General features: G+C 41.1%; 1 protein-coding gene across 2 annotated transcripts in view; it reads left to right on the top strand.

Moving 5' to 3' along the window:
- The first annotated feature begins 824 nt into the window (after positions 1-824).
- Positions 825-16,314, top strand: part of Ubl3 (ubiquitin like 3) — a 126,494-nt gene continuing 111,004 nt past the window's right edge. The window contains exon 1 of one of the 2 annotated variants that reach the window (XM_076432424.1): positions 825-1,280. Coding sequence is in view for 1 of the 2 variants with exons in the window: in XM_076432425.1 (XP_076288540.1) it covers positions 1,251-1,280 (30 nt within the window). In the remaining variant the exon portion in view is untranslated. The remainder of the gene's footprint in view (positions 1,281-16,314) is intronic. The other variant, XM_076432425.1, reaches the window with a different exon arrangement.

Here is a 16,314-nt window from a genome sequence, read left to right as displayed (position 1 = left end):
GACCCTTGGAGTGAGCACTCTCATATCCTCTCTGCCTTGAACAAAACTTCGATCCAGAACTGTCGTATGTTTTCGTGCATAAAAATCGTTGAATATTTTCCTCGATTGAACTTGATACTTCTGGACGCCTTTCGCAAAATCTACGTACAATACTTAGACATCTCATAAATAATAATATAAATTACAACGGAGTTCTGAAGTTGTGTTCATGAAACTTTATTTTCGTGTAGATTCGCACTTTGAGCAGGTTCTCGAACAGCGCGGGAGTTTCGTATCTGTCCAAGCGTGCATTCTGTGATCCAATCAAAGAGTAGGTATCGCAAGCATAGACATATAGAGATAGACTGCGCCGTCTTATGGGCGAGTTGAAGCCCACAATGGCGGCGCGCGGTACAAAGAGTGAGAGAGAGAGCATTAGCCGGGGTCCATAGCGCTCTCTTTCCAATTGATGTATTTATTGATGTTTTATTTTTGTTTTTTGCCGCCATTGTGGGCTTCAGCGCTTCGTACAGGCCGCGCAGTCTATCTCTATATGTCTATGATCGCAAGAGACGACACATATTCCAGGCGGTACCTTTGAAGTTGATTGAAGTTGATGAATGGCCTGTCCCTTTAAACTGGTAGCATGGACAAGCGGGAAATTTAAATGAACTGTCCAATAATGAATTTTGAATGGGTTCTCGGACAGCGCGGGAGTTTCGCATCTGTGAGAAGCGTGCATTCCGTGATCGAACAATGAGCGCGAGGGTGTACGGCGTGTTTCGGGAATCCACCGAGAACGACGCTGTCAACAGTTCTCCCACTGCCACCTGTCGAGAGCATCGAACGGGATCGACTAGTCCATCGCGTACTCTGTGACCGAAGCTTTGGCCAGAAGGCTGCATCGTCTCGGGTTCGCCATTTTATGTGTTTGGCTCTGGGACTGGGACGGTGGGTGCGTGCGGTGCAAACATAGAGAGAGCGTATTCCGTTCGTTATCTGCAAGATGTTACCCAAATACTTCGCGCCCGACATGTACAAGTAACGACAGGTGTCGGAGTGAGTGATCGGGCAGCGAGAGGGCTCGGGCCGAAATGGTCCCGGAATAGTGAGCTGTGCGTGAGTGTGTTTTCATCGAGTAAGTGCGTCGTACTGGCTTTTTCGCTGCTGTCGCCGTTTGTTAATAACCTGTGCCATTCGGGAACACGGCTTTGGGTCAGATCACAGACGGCCTCAGGATTCCTCACGACACCCTCACGTCACCATCTACGATGAGTTCGCGCAACATACCCTCAGACAAGGTGAGAGACTTGTCACTCCAGGTCTAACATGTCTACCGCACCCTTCCGCCTCCTCTTTCTCCTTTATCCTTCACATCCACGCAACACCCGGGTCCGCGGCACCATTTGCGCTCAGTTGCGCTTTTATTCACCGGACGTCACGGCCACGAAACCGTCAATGCGTAAAATTTCGTCCTCCGATCAATGAGACGTCTCGTAACGCGTCGCTCGTATCCCCTTTTTCCCCTGATTAAACAACGGACGTGCACCCTCGCAATACCGTGATATATTCGTATCTCCTCTTTTTTTCTCTCTCTTTCTCTCTCTTTCTCTCTGTTCACGTTGTCATCCTATTATCGTTCTACTTCCTCCGAGTCTATCACTCTCGAGCATCCCTCGCGCGACACTCGGAATATAACGTCGAGGGATTCGGACTGAACAGTTTGACGTTTAAACCTTGACGAGCGGATTAAATCGCGCGCGCAATATAATTGTATACTTATGACCGATCGATCGAAAATTCCAGTTCGACTATCACCGCTCCGAAAGAATATAGAACAGGCCGTACAGATAAACCTGATTTTCCCGTGCAACCTGCTCTTACTATCCCAACAATATCACGGCGAATTAACTGCTAATGATTCACCTTCTACATGTAATCAGGTGTGTTTAGATGCGATAAGTGAACTGTTTTATATCTTGAAAGGGAAGTTTCCGACAGGAAACAATCGTCCGACAAACTGTCAGTGCCATGTGTTATTTTTAGAACATTGTCAGTGGTCATGTCCATTTGCATTTTCGTTATACACATGTATATGTATTAAGAAATCAGATTTAGAATTTCGATGAAATAATATAAACAGGATTTGGAGTGGACGGAAATTGCAATGTTATTTTTCGGACTTGCACGAAGGACGCAGTGTCTAGTTGCCACTGCAAGAGGCTAATTAATTTCGATTCGCGGGGGAAGCTGCGTCAGCCAGCGGGGGAGGGGAGGGGGCGGTCGCATGACTTTCTCTCCTGGACTTTTCATTTATTTCGTGTTACTCGCGGTCCGTCCTGCGTCCCCGTGTTCCTCTCGTTCGCGGATCTATGCGCGAATTAATTGTACATCGCGCGAGCGTTCTACGCGCGCTTTAAGTCAGCCGGATGGCGGCGGAATTTTTACAAAGTCCCGACTCCTCCGCATAGTGCACTCCCTGCGGCCGCTCTAACGAGCCTGTTTAATTGGCACCAATCGCATTACGCGCGGAATATAAGAGCTTTGTGGGTTCGCCCAGCGTTACGTGTGCCCCAGCCCCTCAACCCCCCGACCACCTCCCCCCTCTTTGTCTCCTATCGATTCAGCTTTTGTTTCCCGTCTAAGTATTATTAAATCAGCGGACGAGCCGGCGCGGCGTTTGGACTAGAGCTCGAAAAATTCGAATGCTCGAGCTGCTTCAACCCCGAACTGTTTCAACCCTGAATTACGGTGGCGGACGGTGGAAAGTTTAAAAGGGGAATTTTTCTGTGTACGTGCATATTCTTCCCTCTTCTGTGGAATTATTACAGACGAAAGAGAATTATCGCAACGATGACAATAGTAAAGTTGTAATAGGCAGCGACTACAAAGCAATGAAACTAACAAAATGTTTGAATATCAAAATGGTAATCACTAAACTGTAGAATTACTTTTGTCCATCCAGCTTCTTTATTTGTTTCTTTCTTTTGAGTAAACTATCAATTTTCTATTCCCTTTTGTCGCTTTCTCGCTTCGATTATTTTATGAGAGATATGGGTTGCATATTTTATCAAACTAATCTCTCTGTGTCGCTTTCACCTCTAACAAACTTTTAAAACCCATTTTTTTTATGATTATCTGATTTAATAAATTTGCTGAAAATTCGCTGCATGTTTGAAATGACCCGAATAAGTATGTCAACGCGTTGGCTACCAACGTCACGTGTTTGTGACAACCATAATCCTGTTTTCTGCGCGAAGAAAGTCAAATAGATTTCGTACACCCCGTTAATTTAAAACTGTAACGCAAACAAGATGTACTTTGTGCAGAGAAGGTTAAATAAATTTGATTCGCATTGTTATGTACAACTGTAACGCAGAACGCAATATGTACTCGCGGAATGAAAAACATTCATTTTGTGATTTTTATCGGTTTCATGAACAGAACTCGTTGGATTTAATAAAACATTGGAGACTATGTCGAAATGGATGATGGTAGCACACATTTTGAACCAATAAATCAAAAAGTAACCGCTTCATTGTTGCTTGAAATGGCGATATGTACATATGTATGTATGTATTCGCATTGTTAGAGATATGCAGTGCAATTCGACTCCGTTTATACAAGGTGGACCGATAACTCCGATAATCTTGAATATTTCTTTGAATACCTCGGTAACTATTAGATTCAGGACATGTGAAGATCTATAGATTTTTACACAGAATTTGACACTCTATCGATTCACGATACGAGAGGTAGGCCGTTCCATTGAAAGATATCAAGGTGACCTTGAAATCCCTGAAACGCGTTCATCCATTTCAAAAATGTTTGAATCGCAATATTTCCCTCTCTATACTATGCAAGTTTTGTAGATACTGTATCGTTATTAGACTACGGATTTTATGTATTCATAACAGAAATGAATAGGTGCAGTTTAAGACAGTAAAAATACTAGAAGAATTAAAAGATGCTTTTATGTTATCTTCAACCTATTGAACACATTTTGAAAGAGAATTACTAGACAGTGGATTTTATGTAATTATGACAGAAATGAATAGGTGCAGTTTAAGACGGTAAAAATACTAGAACAATTAAAAGATGCTTTTGTGTTATCTTCAACCTATTGAAAATATTGTGAAAGAGAATTACTAGACTGGATTTTATGTATTTATGACAAAAATGAATAGGTGCAGTTTAAGACAGTTTGAACATTAATATGTTCAATAAATATATGTTTAATACACATATATTAATATGTTCAAGACAGAAAATAAATGTCTACTTCACTGCGGTTTGTTGCAATTTAGATAGAAAATGTTAATTTTGCATAAAAACCCCTTGTCTAATTATCACAAGTAACGGTGGTTAAACTGATTTGTCCACCCTGAAGGTTCAGTTAGATCCCTTGAAATAACGTGTAGCAGCACTGCGGATAAAATAGATTGATCCGACCTATTCGCAGCTAGAAATATCACGGCCATCCAAAATTCAGTGGCATTGATAGACCGTTAAATAGATGCAAATATTTGTGCACGAGGATTCGCGCCGATTATGCACGCCTCTTCTCCGCTATTTTCGTTCAGCCTTCCTTTCGCGATTAATTGCCGTCGATATCGATTGCTCCTCGTTCGCGCCGCATAAAGATTTATGTTCGCGGGTTTCGTTGGTCACGAAATAAAGGGAAGACATAATCGCCTCGGACATTGAATTCTGCCGTTATTTCGCGGGGTCAATCTTTTAACTCTCAACGCTCAAAGGTCAATGCGTTATTAACTACAGGCTGCTGATAGCTCACAGATCGTTTGCATGGGGACCTTATCAGGGTCGTCAAAAATGACCAATGGAATCCTTTAGCAGTCCGGAACCAATTACTTTCCCATTTACCAGTTATTGCTTTTAACCCTTCAGTCGAAAGTGTCCATTTTCGGTGACATTTCTTCTAAAAACTCGGAGCTTTCCATTCATAACGATATTTTTACTATGTTGCATAAAACTAGTAAAAGAAGAGTTCTTTGAGGAATTCCAAGATCGGTTAAAAAAAATGGTAACAGTACTTTAATTCAGTGATCTTACAAACCCGATCCGTGCATTGGAGTATTAATGTAGCTGCATTCAAAATCGTTTATAGTTTAGAGGATATTTTATTAACTATTAGTTTTTTACCGCATGTACAGTTTTCTACGCAGGGTTCAATTCTCTCTTCAACCGCACGATTAAAGAGTTTACTCTTTACAATAAAAACGTTCAAGGTGGTCTTTATATTAGGGACAACCGTAAGCAATGTCATTTTCACAGATTGATTAAACATTGCCACCTTATTCGTGGACGATATACTAATCACACTCATTAATATTTAGTTAGTATTGTGCTTATCGTGGAATTATAATTTGTAATTAAGTAATCTATGTACATATACAAGATGTTAAGCGAAATAACATTTTATATAAATATTAAGAAACGCAAAATATTAAAAAGCAAACTAGACAAAATGATTGTTACATCTTTTTTATGCCAAATTCGTATGAATCATGTTACCGAGAGTTATTTATTGTCGGACCAAGACTCTGAACCAGAAATATGGCGGCTAAACTTTGAAACACGTTTAATGTGCTAGAGCTAAAATTAATTTGCTCGCGTGTCAGCAACGAGTTCGCGATGATTATATAAAAGTTTACCGCAGTCACGATTATTCGGTTGAAAACGCGGTCGCGGTCGTTCCTGTTAAAAAACAAAATCGAATACCTGCGTCCCGTTACGCCGACGGCGAGTTTTCAATTAAGAAATGCTTTCCGCGGAGAATTGCGAGCTAGAGAAGGTTGGTTTCGTTACAATTAATCGTGCAAATTGGAATTCATGGCGGAGGTGCTATTCCACTGGCGAGTCGAGCATCCAGCCGACTTTTTGCGACCGCCGATGGCGAGGATATTCTATCGCCGATTTATTTAATCTTCTGATGATGCTAAATGTGTCCCGTCAGTATTCTCTTACCCCGAGAGATCATTATCACAAAAATGAGCAAAGAAAACACACTAGGAGCATTTAGAACTGTTGTTACATTATTTTCAATCTATAAAACCTATCAAAAGAAGAGAACAATTTTTATTTTGCTCGAGTTTGTTGTAATCAAGGTATAGAATGTTTACTTTGCATAATTGTTCTTTGATTATTTTCGTTCAATTCGGTCAATTAGTTCTCCATCTCCTATAACAGGATTTTTGTCCTTGTCCTTGTGACTGTACGAAGAATTACCGTTTTATATTTTTAGCTTTTAATTTCTTCACGTTTGGAAAGGAATTTTTACCTACCGGCATGTGTAACTTCACGGAGAACCTTATTTGTGAACATCGAGTCGACGTTAATGAATCATATCTTCTTCAATAAATAATTTCTACATTGCTATCAACTGTGGCCTTCATTCATTTTCAGATCAGGCGCCATTGTATACACTCTTTAATGATCAGCGATAGCGCTGATGAATAAACCAACTCTCGGCGAACACAAAATGGATTCATGTATAAAATAAATAGTAAATAGTTTGCCATATAAAAAGTCCAATACAAAGACGCGTAGATTACCATTTTATTCGTTAGGAACGATACGAATATATTTTGTTTCAGTTAAAAATGAGAATGCACACACTGACTACAACTATTCTCACATGTTTCCATAGTTAGCGAAAAAATAGGGACTGGAAAAGCAATCCGTCATTGTTATTAGTTGAGTACGCGTGTTAAATAATAATAATTATTGTTTATTTTTTATGAGAAGCGTGTTTCGATGAATTGCATGGTCTCCAAAGAAATTGTTACAGTAATATGTATATTAATATTAATTCTTGCATGACGGAGCGCAGTTGCCGGTGACGGTACATCAAAATAATCCAGATGTGTCAAGTCGAGATATCGTCCACAATTATTCTATAATAAATAAACAGTTCTGCAGTATTTTTAGCAAAGCCCTGTACCCGACTGTAAAATTCAACATCGCGCAACATAGTACAGTCGGGCTGCACGTTTCACTCGAATTTTGATCCAGAGATACATATAGATCACGTGTACACGCTTCTAGTACTCTTACCACGAATTTACAAGTTATAATTGACTTACTCTTATACACACAATATCATCACGTTTTTCGCATGTTTCCCGTGCAAATATTTGTTCACTTTTTCGAAACTACCACAACAATTTTTTTCTACGTTTTCATGCTTCTAACCAAATTGGTTAAAAGCTTCCCGCAATGCAGGACAATATTTTATCAGAGCTGAAAACCTATACAGTGCCGCGTAAGAATCTAAAATTTCATCAGAATTATTTGGATCTAGCAAGTTTGATTAAGTGATGATTGAACTGATCACTGATCAATGAACAAGACATCAGTTTAATTAATTGTGAGCTAATTTCTTCATTTTTAGGTCTATTCGTACGAAGCTCTCATCAACAGATTTGTGAGATTTTACTGATTAAGAGAAGACCAAGCTCGGCAGAGTATTGATTATATTTTATTTTAATTAAAAAAGTACTTAAATAAATAAGTATGTTCCAAATTATGCCCTGTTTGGACTCGTTTCAATCAGAAAAGTCTCAGAAATATGTTGTATAACAAAAGAATCAAAAATGATGTACAAGATGTATTTTATAAATTTTCGATGTAGGCCCCCATAAAAAAGTTGTAAACAACAACTTGTAGTATTTTCTCTGTAATTCCGACCAATTGCAATTTTTCCAAAACTTTATCAAACTATTTCTCCACCTTCTCAAAAAATATCCAAGTCGTATGATCCGATATTAAAAAAGTCCTTCCTTTTAAAAGTGTCCGAATATTACCGTGGTTCACTGTATTGTCGCGGAGTGCAGTGGTCGTTAGTATCGAAATGGTTGAAAGATCGTGTTGCACTCGGCGTCATTCCGAAAGCAATTTCCACGTTCTGTTCCTCTTCTGAGCCCGCGAGCGGTGCAGCTAAAAGCGGCCGAGGATCGTTGCGTCAGAGCTACGTATGCACTCCATTCGAGTGTATCTCGTTCTCAAGGTAACGGCGTGAGTCGTCTAAACCACCGAATTCTCACGGTTCATTTCGCTCGTCGGCTACGTGATTTATCAACACATTTGATCCCGTTGAAAAGTCATCGGGTCGACACGAGGTCCGTGTGTAGAGGGCGCAGCATAAAGACAGGAAAGAGAACGTGTCTGGACGCGAATGGTGATTCCGCCGCGGCTGCAGCCCCCGCCATTGTCGTTGATATCGAGCAACCCACGGTCAAGGTCGATTAAAGAACAGACAGAATTTATTTCTTTTCACCGGGTGGAGAAAGGGAGCTGTGCCAGCTAGCCCGGGCAATTCTAGCTCGTACAATAAACCGTGGCGAAAAAGGAGCCCCTCCCCCTCTTCTCACCCCTTTCAACAACCCCATAGGCCTACGCCCACAAAGGTAAAAATGGCCCGCGGTACCCGGAGAAAGAGGCTGGATCAAGTCGAATCCGTTTAAACGTGAAACGACCATATCGTTTTGCCCGCATCCGGTCGACCGATTCTCCTTCCCCTTCTGTTATTATAGAGCCTGCTCTATAACCATCCAGATAACTGCTCGCTACGAACGATCTCCAAGTACACGCATTGAAATTTTATCGGGTAGAAGCTGCGTGGTACTGCGAGGCCATAACATAGCAGTTTCTTTTTCTGTACATTATTCTGCGTCGTTTTTTCTACTTCTTGCAACGCGTGTCCATAAAATATCTCATTTTTTCATTCAAAAGCGAGTCACTCTATTGTGCGCCATCTTCGTACTTCATCAGGCAGAATGTTCCAAAGACCAGTCTCCGTAACAAAAGATCTTCGGTTTCATTTCAAATGACACTGACCTAAAAACCGTCACAGGTCCTTCACCCACAAAGTCTTAAGTAATGATAATTCGAATGATGAAAGATGCTTTCTAATGTTTTTCGTAGAAGAATGATAATTGCACAGTCCATCCAAGAGTATTGAATTAACACTAGAAAGATAACAGGACCGTGCTTACTCGAATTTTCAGTAATTTTAAAGAAATCATCGCAAACTTGAAACCCGTCGTTTCGATGGGTCCACAGTTCTAGCGTTAAATAAGTGAATATCACATCGAGAGACCGACTAGGTGAGCAGCGAGGTGAGCGAGCGTGTAATTGGCCGCTCGATAACTGCTCGTTTCCCGCGCCTGCCGCCAGAGCCCGAAAATCGGGTGGTTATCGAGCGGCCACCGTGACACTGTCCTCTTTTCTTTCCGGCGTCGATCGCGCGCGAGGTCATTCGCAGAGTTGACGATTCATTTGCGGTCCTGAATCACGTGGATGACTCCTTGCGGATGAAGTCCCGCGAGACTGATAAAAACCGGCGACGACGAGAGACGCAGCTCGTTCGCGTTTCACTTGCAAATGTTTGATCGCGTCATAAAACGATGATTGTAAAGTCGGTGGTTTATTGCGCGACAACTGGCTGCGTCGGGAATACGAATTAATCGAGGGGAGAAAGGAAATTAGAGGGAGGGAGAGAGAGAGAGAGAGACCCAGGGACGTGTGAAAGGAGCTGCGAAAAGGATAAATTGATTTTAAGCGTTTTTTACGAATATTTATAGTCAGCTGGCGCGCATTTTCGCGTTAATCGCTTGCGGTTTAATATTCGGTTCGCGGTAATGAAACGTTCCGTGCGTGATTTAGTGAAGCCTTTTGCTCCATTTGTTTAACAGAGCGATTTAAGTGCAATAAAAACACGTTTTTCTGGATACGAAACGAGGAACCGAGTTTAACGTAAAATCATCGCGACGGAAGAAATATTGATCAGTTCGTACACGAGGATTATTGTTAATGATTTTCTTATAAATGCGCGCAAAAATGTACCGTCAGTGGCTTTCTTTCGACAAAAAACATATCGGTTTTAATATGCTTTCAGTACATGCACGCTCGAGTAATAAGGGAACGTTTCCTGATGTTCTAATTACGCCATAGTGCACGATTCTTAATCCCCTTGATGTATATTCAGACTTAATCTCTTTGAAAAGCAATTTTATTATGATATAAAATGCTACTTCGTATTATCGAGCTGGCATCTGTTTGCAGTATCGCTTTTTGTATTGTACAGAAATAGGGATACCTAAAAGACTGTCGTTATTTATGACTGTATGAAATATTGTCGAGGACTTCATTCTTTTTGCGACTGTTTCCAGAGATTATTGTCGTTACCATTTTCCTTAACTCTGTAAACGGTTCGACATTACTTTTTTTTCAAGCACAGAGATGAACAGTAAAGCCTCGACCTAAGTAAAACTCTCGGGTCTATGCTGTTTCTTAGATCCTGTGGTTCTACTATTTCTTTGTGACATCGCCGACCGAGTGAGAAACATATTGACGACAACATTAAGGAATGAACACACTGTTACTCAATCATAGAAGAAGCTCAAAAATAGAGATGGCAATCTGATAAATGAAGAACGCAAACGACCAAAAAATTCAATGTTTTCCGAATTGAAAAGTTTTATTTAGAGGAAAGTCACGTTTGTTTGAAGTAAATGTTTACGAATCGAACGTATCATATGCAACAACCTGATAGCATTGATTTTGATGAATAATTTCAATTTGAATAGTCCACGGTTCTCCCGAAAATGGGCGGATGTTTGTCGTTAGCGATTGCACGGTAAAGTCACTGTACACGTCCCGCCTTTCCAGGAAGTAATTCCGATGTTTCGTCAATCAACAGTTAGAGCTTTGTCAAGGGTCTCAGGGCTGTTTGATACTTATCTAATGGCGAACTGGGATTACAGGTATGTAGGTCCTTTCGGGAAGTGATTGCGACGTTTCGTCAGTCTGCTGCTGGTACATTCAGTAGGGATTTGAAGACACGCTGATAGCGATCTAATAGCGTGGGAGGCTTGCGGCTATGAGCTGTACCCTTTGCGAAAACAATTACGTCGTTTCGTCAGTGTTGCTGTCGAGCTAGCGAGGGGCTCGAGGACTCATTGTTATTGCACCAATATGATCGGTATCTGTGCGACCCTATTTCTCAACGTGTTTACCCACCGCGATTTTTCCTGCTTGACTAACAACACTTGACTAACTAATCCAAAAATGTATGTTTGGCTTGTGCATGTTCATAGCACTATTACATGTTCATAAACTGATCGAATTATGGTTCAAGCTGCCAAAATGAAGAATTTGTAACAACAAGCAGAACTTTCTGTCTTACGTATAAATTATTGCATGCTCCTAACTAATTTTGTCCAAATCTTCTTTCGTCAACTCTTCTCATACAAGTTTTTGCATACAATTTATTAACAACCCCGATTGGAATTTTTCCCATTCTGTTTGTGTACCTCAAACAATACATCTGCATTTTTTGGTTGATTTTTTCTCCGTGCTCTGTCCAAATAATCCCAAATATCTTCAATAATATTCAAATCAGAACATTGAGGTGACCAGCTGGTAACTCCTTCACTACATTTCCCAACAAGTAGACTAGGTATGACACAACGAAGTGTTCGCATCTACAACATGGTAGTAACTACGTATCATTGACTTTACTAAAGTATTAAAAATTGTACACGGTCACCTAAGACTTTTGTATGTGTACACTTTAATATATATTTTAATACATGTAGATTTTCATACGTGTACATTTTAATACGTAAAATTCGTTATCTATGATGCAGTTTGTTTTCCTGGATTATCAAAAATCTTGAACGCATGGGTTGCGCTTTGCGCCATAGTTATGCAGCACGGTGTATTATGACTGGTACGCTTCGGGGTCTCTCTAAAAACAGATCACAGTTGTTTCGCGCAGACTGGAACTTCTTTCGTCGAGCAGAGATCAAAGGAACAATTTCCTTCCAATATTGTTCTTCGACCTGCAATTTTCCTCGGCGAATCTCGAGTACCAGCCGTAACTTCGGTCAAGAAACTCGTAGGATGAGTGTGTACCTGCAAACGGAACGGCGTGTATCGAACGAGTACTATCCAGAGAAAGAAAGAGAAGTAGGAAGAAAGAAGACACGAGGCCGAGTGGAAAGGCCTGAAGATGGCTTTAGGTCCACCGTTAGAGATCGTTCGTTCTATCATTTTTGTTTTACGTGTCCGCAGCGGAGCCGTTTGATGCCAGTCGGTTTCAAAGCGAAGGGCTCTTGCTACTTTTGTATCCGGTGGGCTGGGCCGGTCGCTGCGGGCAACGCGGTTTCGCCTGTACCGTGTTCTCCATTCAAACGGAAAGTTAACGTTGGTGCTCCGAATTTTTAACCGGCCCGGCCAGCGATGCTTGTTTCGCTTTTACGATGTACAATCGTGACCCACTGAAAAGCGGGCGGAGCCATTGCCGAGGGAAAACGTGAAATTCACAGTGACCGGAGAATGCGAGAAAGTGGCCAAAACTCTATTTTTCAAGTTTAACATTTTCCACGTTCGTTTTTCCTGCGTGTCACAAACACGTCGAAAATTGAAAATCTAAAATATTGTTCGTTTTACCTCTTTCGCTCTTTGCAAAACAGCTCAGATGGATCAAATTGTATCTTAAAAACAGAGCCCGAGTTTGACCGAATAGCGTTTCACCTCGGAGCGTGACGGATCAGACTCTTTCACTGGCCAACAATTGTGTAGACGGTGCGCCTAAAGAAGTTCCCTCCACAATAATCTACTTCATACTAAATTATTATTCAGTTTCCTACAAATTTCAGAAAACAATTTTTGTTATAAAATATGCTCACTCCGATTTTTTAAACTTTAATACATATTTTTGAGTTCGTAGTATCCTAGCTGGTGTCGAGACGAATTCAACGACCTGTACCACAACCTTAAACCTTGAAATACAGTTTTCTTTCGATATAAGACGACGGCTAGGGACTGTTTTCGACGTATTACGAATGACGGCTTGACATCGTCGGGGAATACGATTGACGCGTGCGTTCGTGTTTCACTTTTAATTGCAAGTGATTCAGGATCAAGGCAAACTGCATGGATCATGCGGGATCGTTAGCTGGTTAAAAAACACCGTCGTCGTGTAGATTTCCTCCGTCTCCCTATTTCTCTCTCTCTCTATGTTTCTCCATCTCCCACCACGTACCACCTCCATCGAGTATTCTGGACGCGAGCCGCGCGTTCTCCTTCGAGAGAAATCCGACGGTATCACGTACCAGCCGTAAAACTTCAGTACTTTTGTCCCGCTTGTTTTTTTATACCGGCCGCTCGAAACAATTCCCCGCGATCCCGGAAGAAGAACGAAACGTTGGGAACCGAGGGAATTCAGAAATCTTACCGTAATGGAAGCTCTGCCGATCGGTAATCCACTGTTTTCTTCTTGCTTGGGCTTTTAACGCTACTAGTCTGTGGATCTGTATGTAAGTTACACATTGTTTAAAGACGGGATCTACTAAATATGAAGCAAAATATTAGCAAAGAGAAGGATTATGCGTTTCAACGATTCAGAACGAATCCAGAATGACATTCGTAAAGAACGTTTGAAGCCACGTTCGCCTGATTAATCTCGCCACCTATAGCTAACCGATGATGGCCTAAGCGGCGAGAATCGCTCAAGTATTCTCCGCTTCACATTGTCGGAACAAATTTCAAGGTCGCCAGCTGGTTATCCCGCCACTACCTTCAATCTTTTGTCCTCGGGTTCTCCTCATTACATTTAAAAGATGGAAAAGCGGGTGCTCTTTGCTTTTCACACCGTCAAGGCAGCGCGCGGTATGAAGTATGCGGGCCGTATCTAGCGTGGGGACATTCAAAAGTAGTGGAACAAAAGATGTATATATAGGAATCGCGTTGACTACGAGAGAACTCGCGGGCGAATGGAATCTGAAAAGCCTCCGGCGGTAAACGAAAAAAGTCCGGATCTGGCGGAGTTTATGACATTGACGGGCTTGAGAACATTTGCGATGGGATCAAGCGTCATTCTGATCGTTAAGGATGGAATATCAGATTCGGATCGGGCTCGGCGAGGTATCCAAAAAGGCTTCGAAGCGAATCCTTTTATGTTCTTTGAATTTAATGAAGATCGGATTGGAGAATCAAATGTGCACCCGAACCAAATTGATCTTTCTTCGTACCATTCGATAGAGGTCCCAAAGAATAGCCTCTGTGGCAAGTTTCAAGTCGGTACCCTCACCATAAGGGTAGTTTTGGGGTGGTCTTGGTTTTAGTCAATTATGCTCCATTTCTTCTGTTCTGCCCAACGAAAAATTACGAAAAAATTCATGAACGTTCTATCCGATAGCACACACAACTCTGAATTTTTTCGAATTTTTAACTGCACAATCGATTCTTAAAAAGTTCCGGAAACTGAAAATTGCTGATTTTATATCGATGTTATGGTAGTTTGTTGTCTTGTCTTGTTGTGGTTATCAGTGAGTATCTTCTCAGGATTAGGCAAACGTGTTTAGCAAAATTGAAAATTATAAGCACATTCTTTGTGTGCGAAATATTGAGTAAAATGTGTCACGATAGAGAGGAAGACTTTTCCTGGTCACAATGGCGTCTCGGCGTTTACGGGGCGGATCGCGTCCTCCCTGAAGAATGCTCGAAGCCCCTTCGTGCTCGCGAACTCGTACCGAAGCCATTTCCCCGTTCTATTTTGAATCTATTGTTCTTTTGCTCGCCGCGGTGCGCACAACGCGTGCCACGTTTACACGCGTACTACAGGAACCTCATTAATGGGGGCTCCGTATTGAAGGAGCACGCAGCGAGACAGAGAGCCACGGCTCATAAGAAACCGGTCCTGTTTATGTGTCGAGCAAATAAAAATTGTTGTCGCGGCACGCGTTCTTCCGACCATGTGGCGGCACACAATACAATTCGCATTAGCCTGGACGCCTTACTCTGGACGAGTACTATTAAAACCAGCCTAACCCTTTCTTTTCCCTTTTTTTTTCATCAACTTCCGCTTTTGCAAGTTATGTACAGTTCACAAGTGTTTCTGTTTTGTAGAAGCAATACGATACAGTAGGTGAACTATGACACACCACTCTCAGGAATTTTGAAAAAATTGAGCATAATACTTACGGTAATATCTCATTGCCAAATTAAATCTGGAGTAGCACCTTTTAGATTTCTATATGAAATCTGTATTTTTTCAATTTACATATTTCGTGTTTCTCATTTTTTACAAGCAGAGCTTGCAACGGAAAAATCTGCAAATGATACCCAATATGTGGCTTGGTATCAGAAATGTGTCAGATTTTTTTCAGAATTTTTAATTGTCAATAAATAGGGAAAATGGGCCAAAAACTGGTTTTTCGATTTTTCTCAATAACTACTCTTACAGATGAGATATGGGGCTGAAACTTGGCAGAGAGGGGGGTCTTTTTGGATAGGCTATCGAATGGTTCAAGCTCGATTAAAAGCCGGGGGCGAATTTCACCACCAAACCCGGGTATAGCCGAGTTTTGAGAAAATAAATTGAAGGTACTTTGGTATAGGTCGTTAAATTCATTTCTTTAAAGACTATAATGCAGTAACAAGAAAAATATATGGCGCTATTTGAAAAACTGCAGGTCGCTTTGATATCTCGAAAAATATGAGCCCTTAAAAAATCGAACTATGTTTTTACGATGGGCTCCTCGAATACAATAAATTTCATTTCAACCATGTTTTGATAAAGCCAGTAAATAATGAGTGGACTGCAGATCATCGATTGCAAGAAAAAAAAACTGTTTTCCTTCTGGAATCACTTTAATAAGCTGGAAATGGCACGTCGACGTTCTCAAATTCATTTACTGTCTTTACTGTTCTAAAATTTGCCGTTCCATTACCGTCAAAAATGTATAAAACCCGCAGTCTAATTCTTGAATCACTAATAAGCTGGTAATGGCATGTCGATGTTCTCAAATTCTTTTAATGTCTTTACTGTTCTAAAGTTTACCGTTCCATTTCTGTCAAAAAAATGGATACAATAAATTTCATTTCAACCATTTCTTGATACAGCCAGTAAATAATGAGTGGACTGCAGATCTTCGATCGCAAGAAACTGGATCGAAAAAACCTTTCTTTCCTTCTTGAATCACTTTAATAAGCTGGAAATGACATGCCGACGTTCTCAAATTCATTTAACGTCTTTACTGTTCTAAAATTACCCGTCCCATTTTTGTCATGCATGCATAAAGTCCGCCGTCTAATAACGAGTTATTCCAGGTGGTAATTTTTATTGACTCACCCTGTATACAATTTTTCTAGACTCGGAAATTTCGTGTTCAAATACCGTCGTACGGAGCCACTGTATATCGTATTTTTGCAACGACCGAAGAGTTTTCACAAGGTTCATAATTGACTGCGCACTTCGTAGAACGATCTTATGGCGATATACATGTCTGACAATGAGACATTTGG

This window comes from Lasioglossum baleicum, chromosome 10 (assembly GCF_051020765.1).
Source record: "Lasioglossum baleicum chromosome 10, iyLasBale1, whole genome shotgun sequence".
Classification (NCBI taxonomy): Eukaryota; Metazoa; Arthropoda; class Insecta; order Hymenoptera; family Halictidae; genus Lasioglossum; species Lasioglossum baleicum.
The sequence above is the reverse complement of the archived record's forward strand: the minus strand, read 5'-3'. Positions and strand labels throughout refer to the sequence as shown.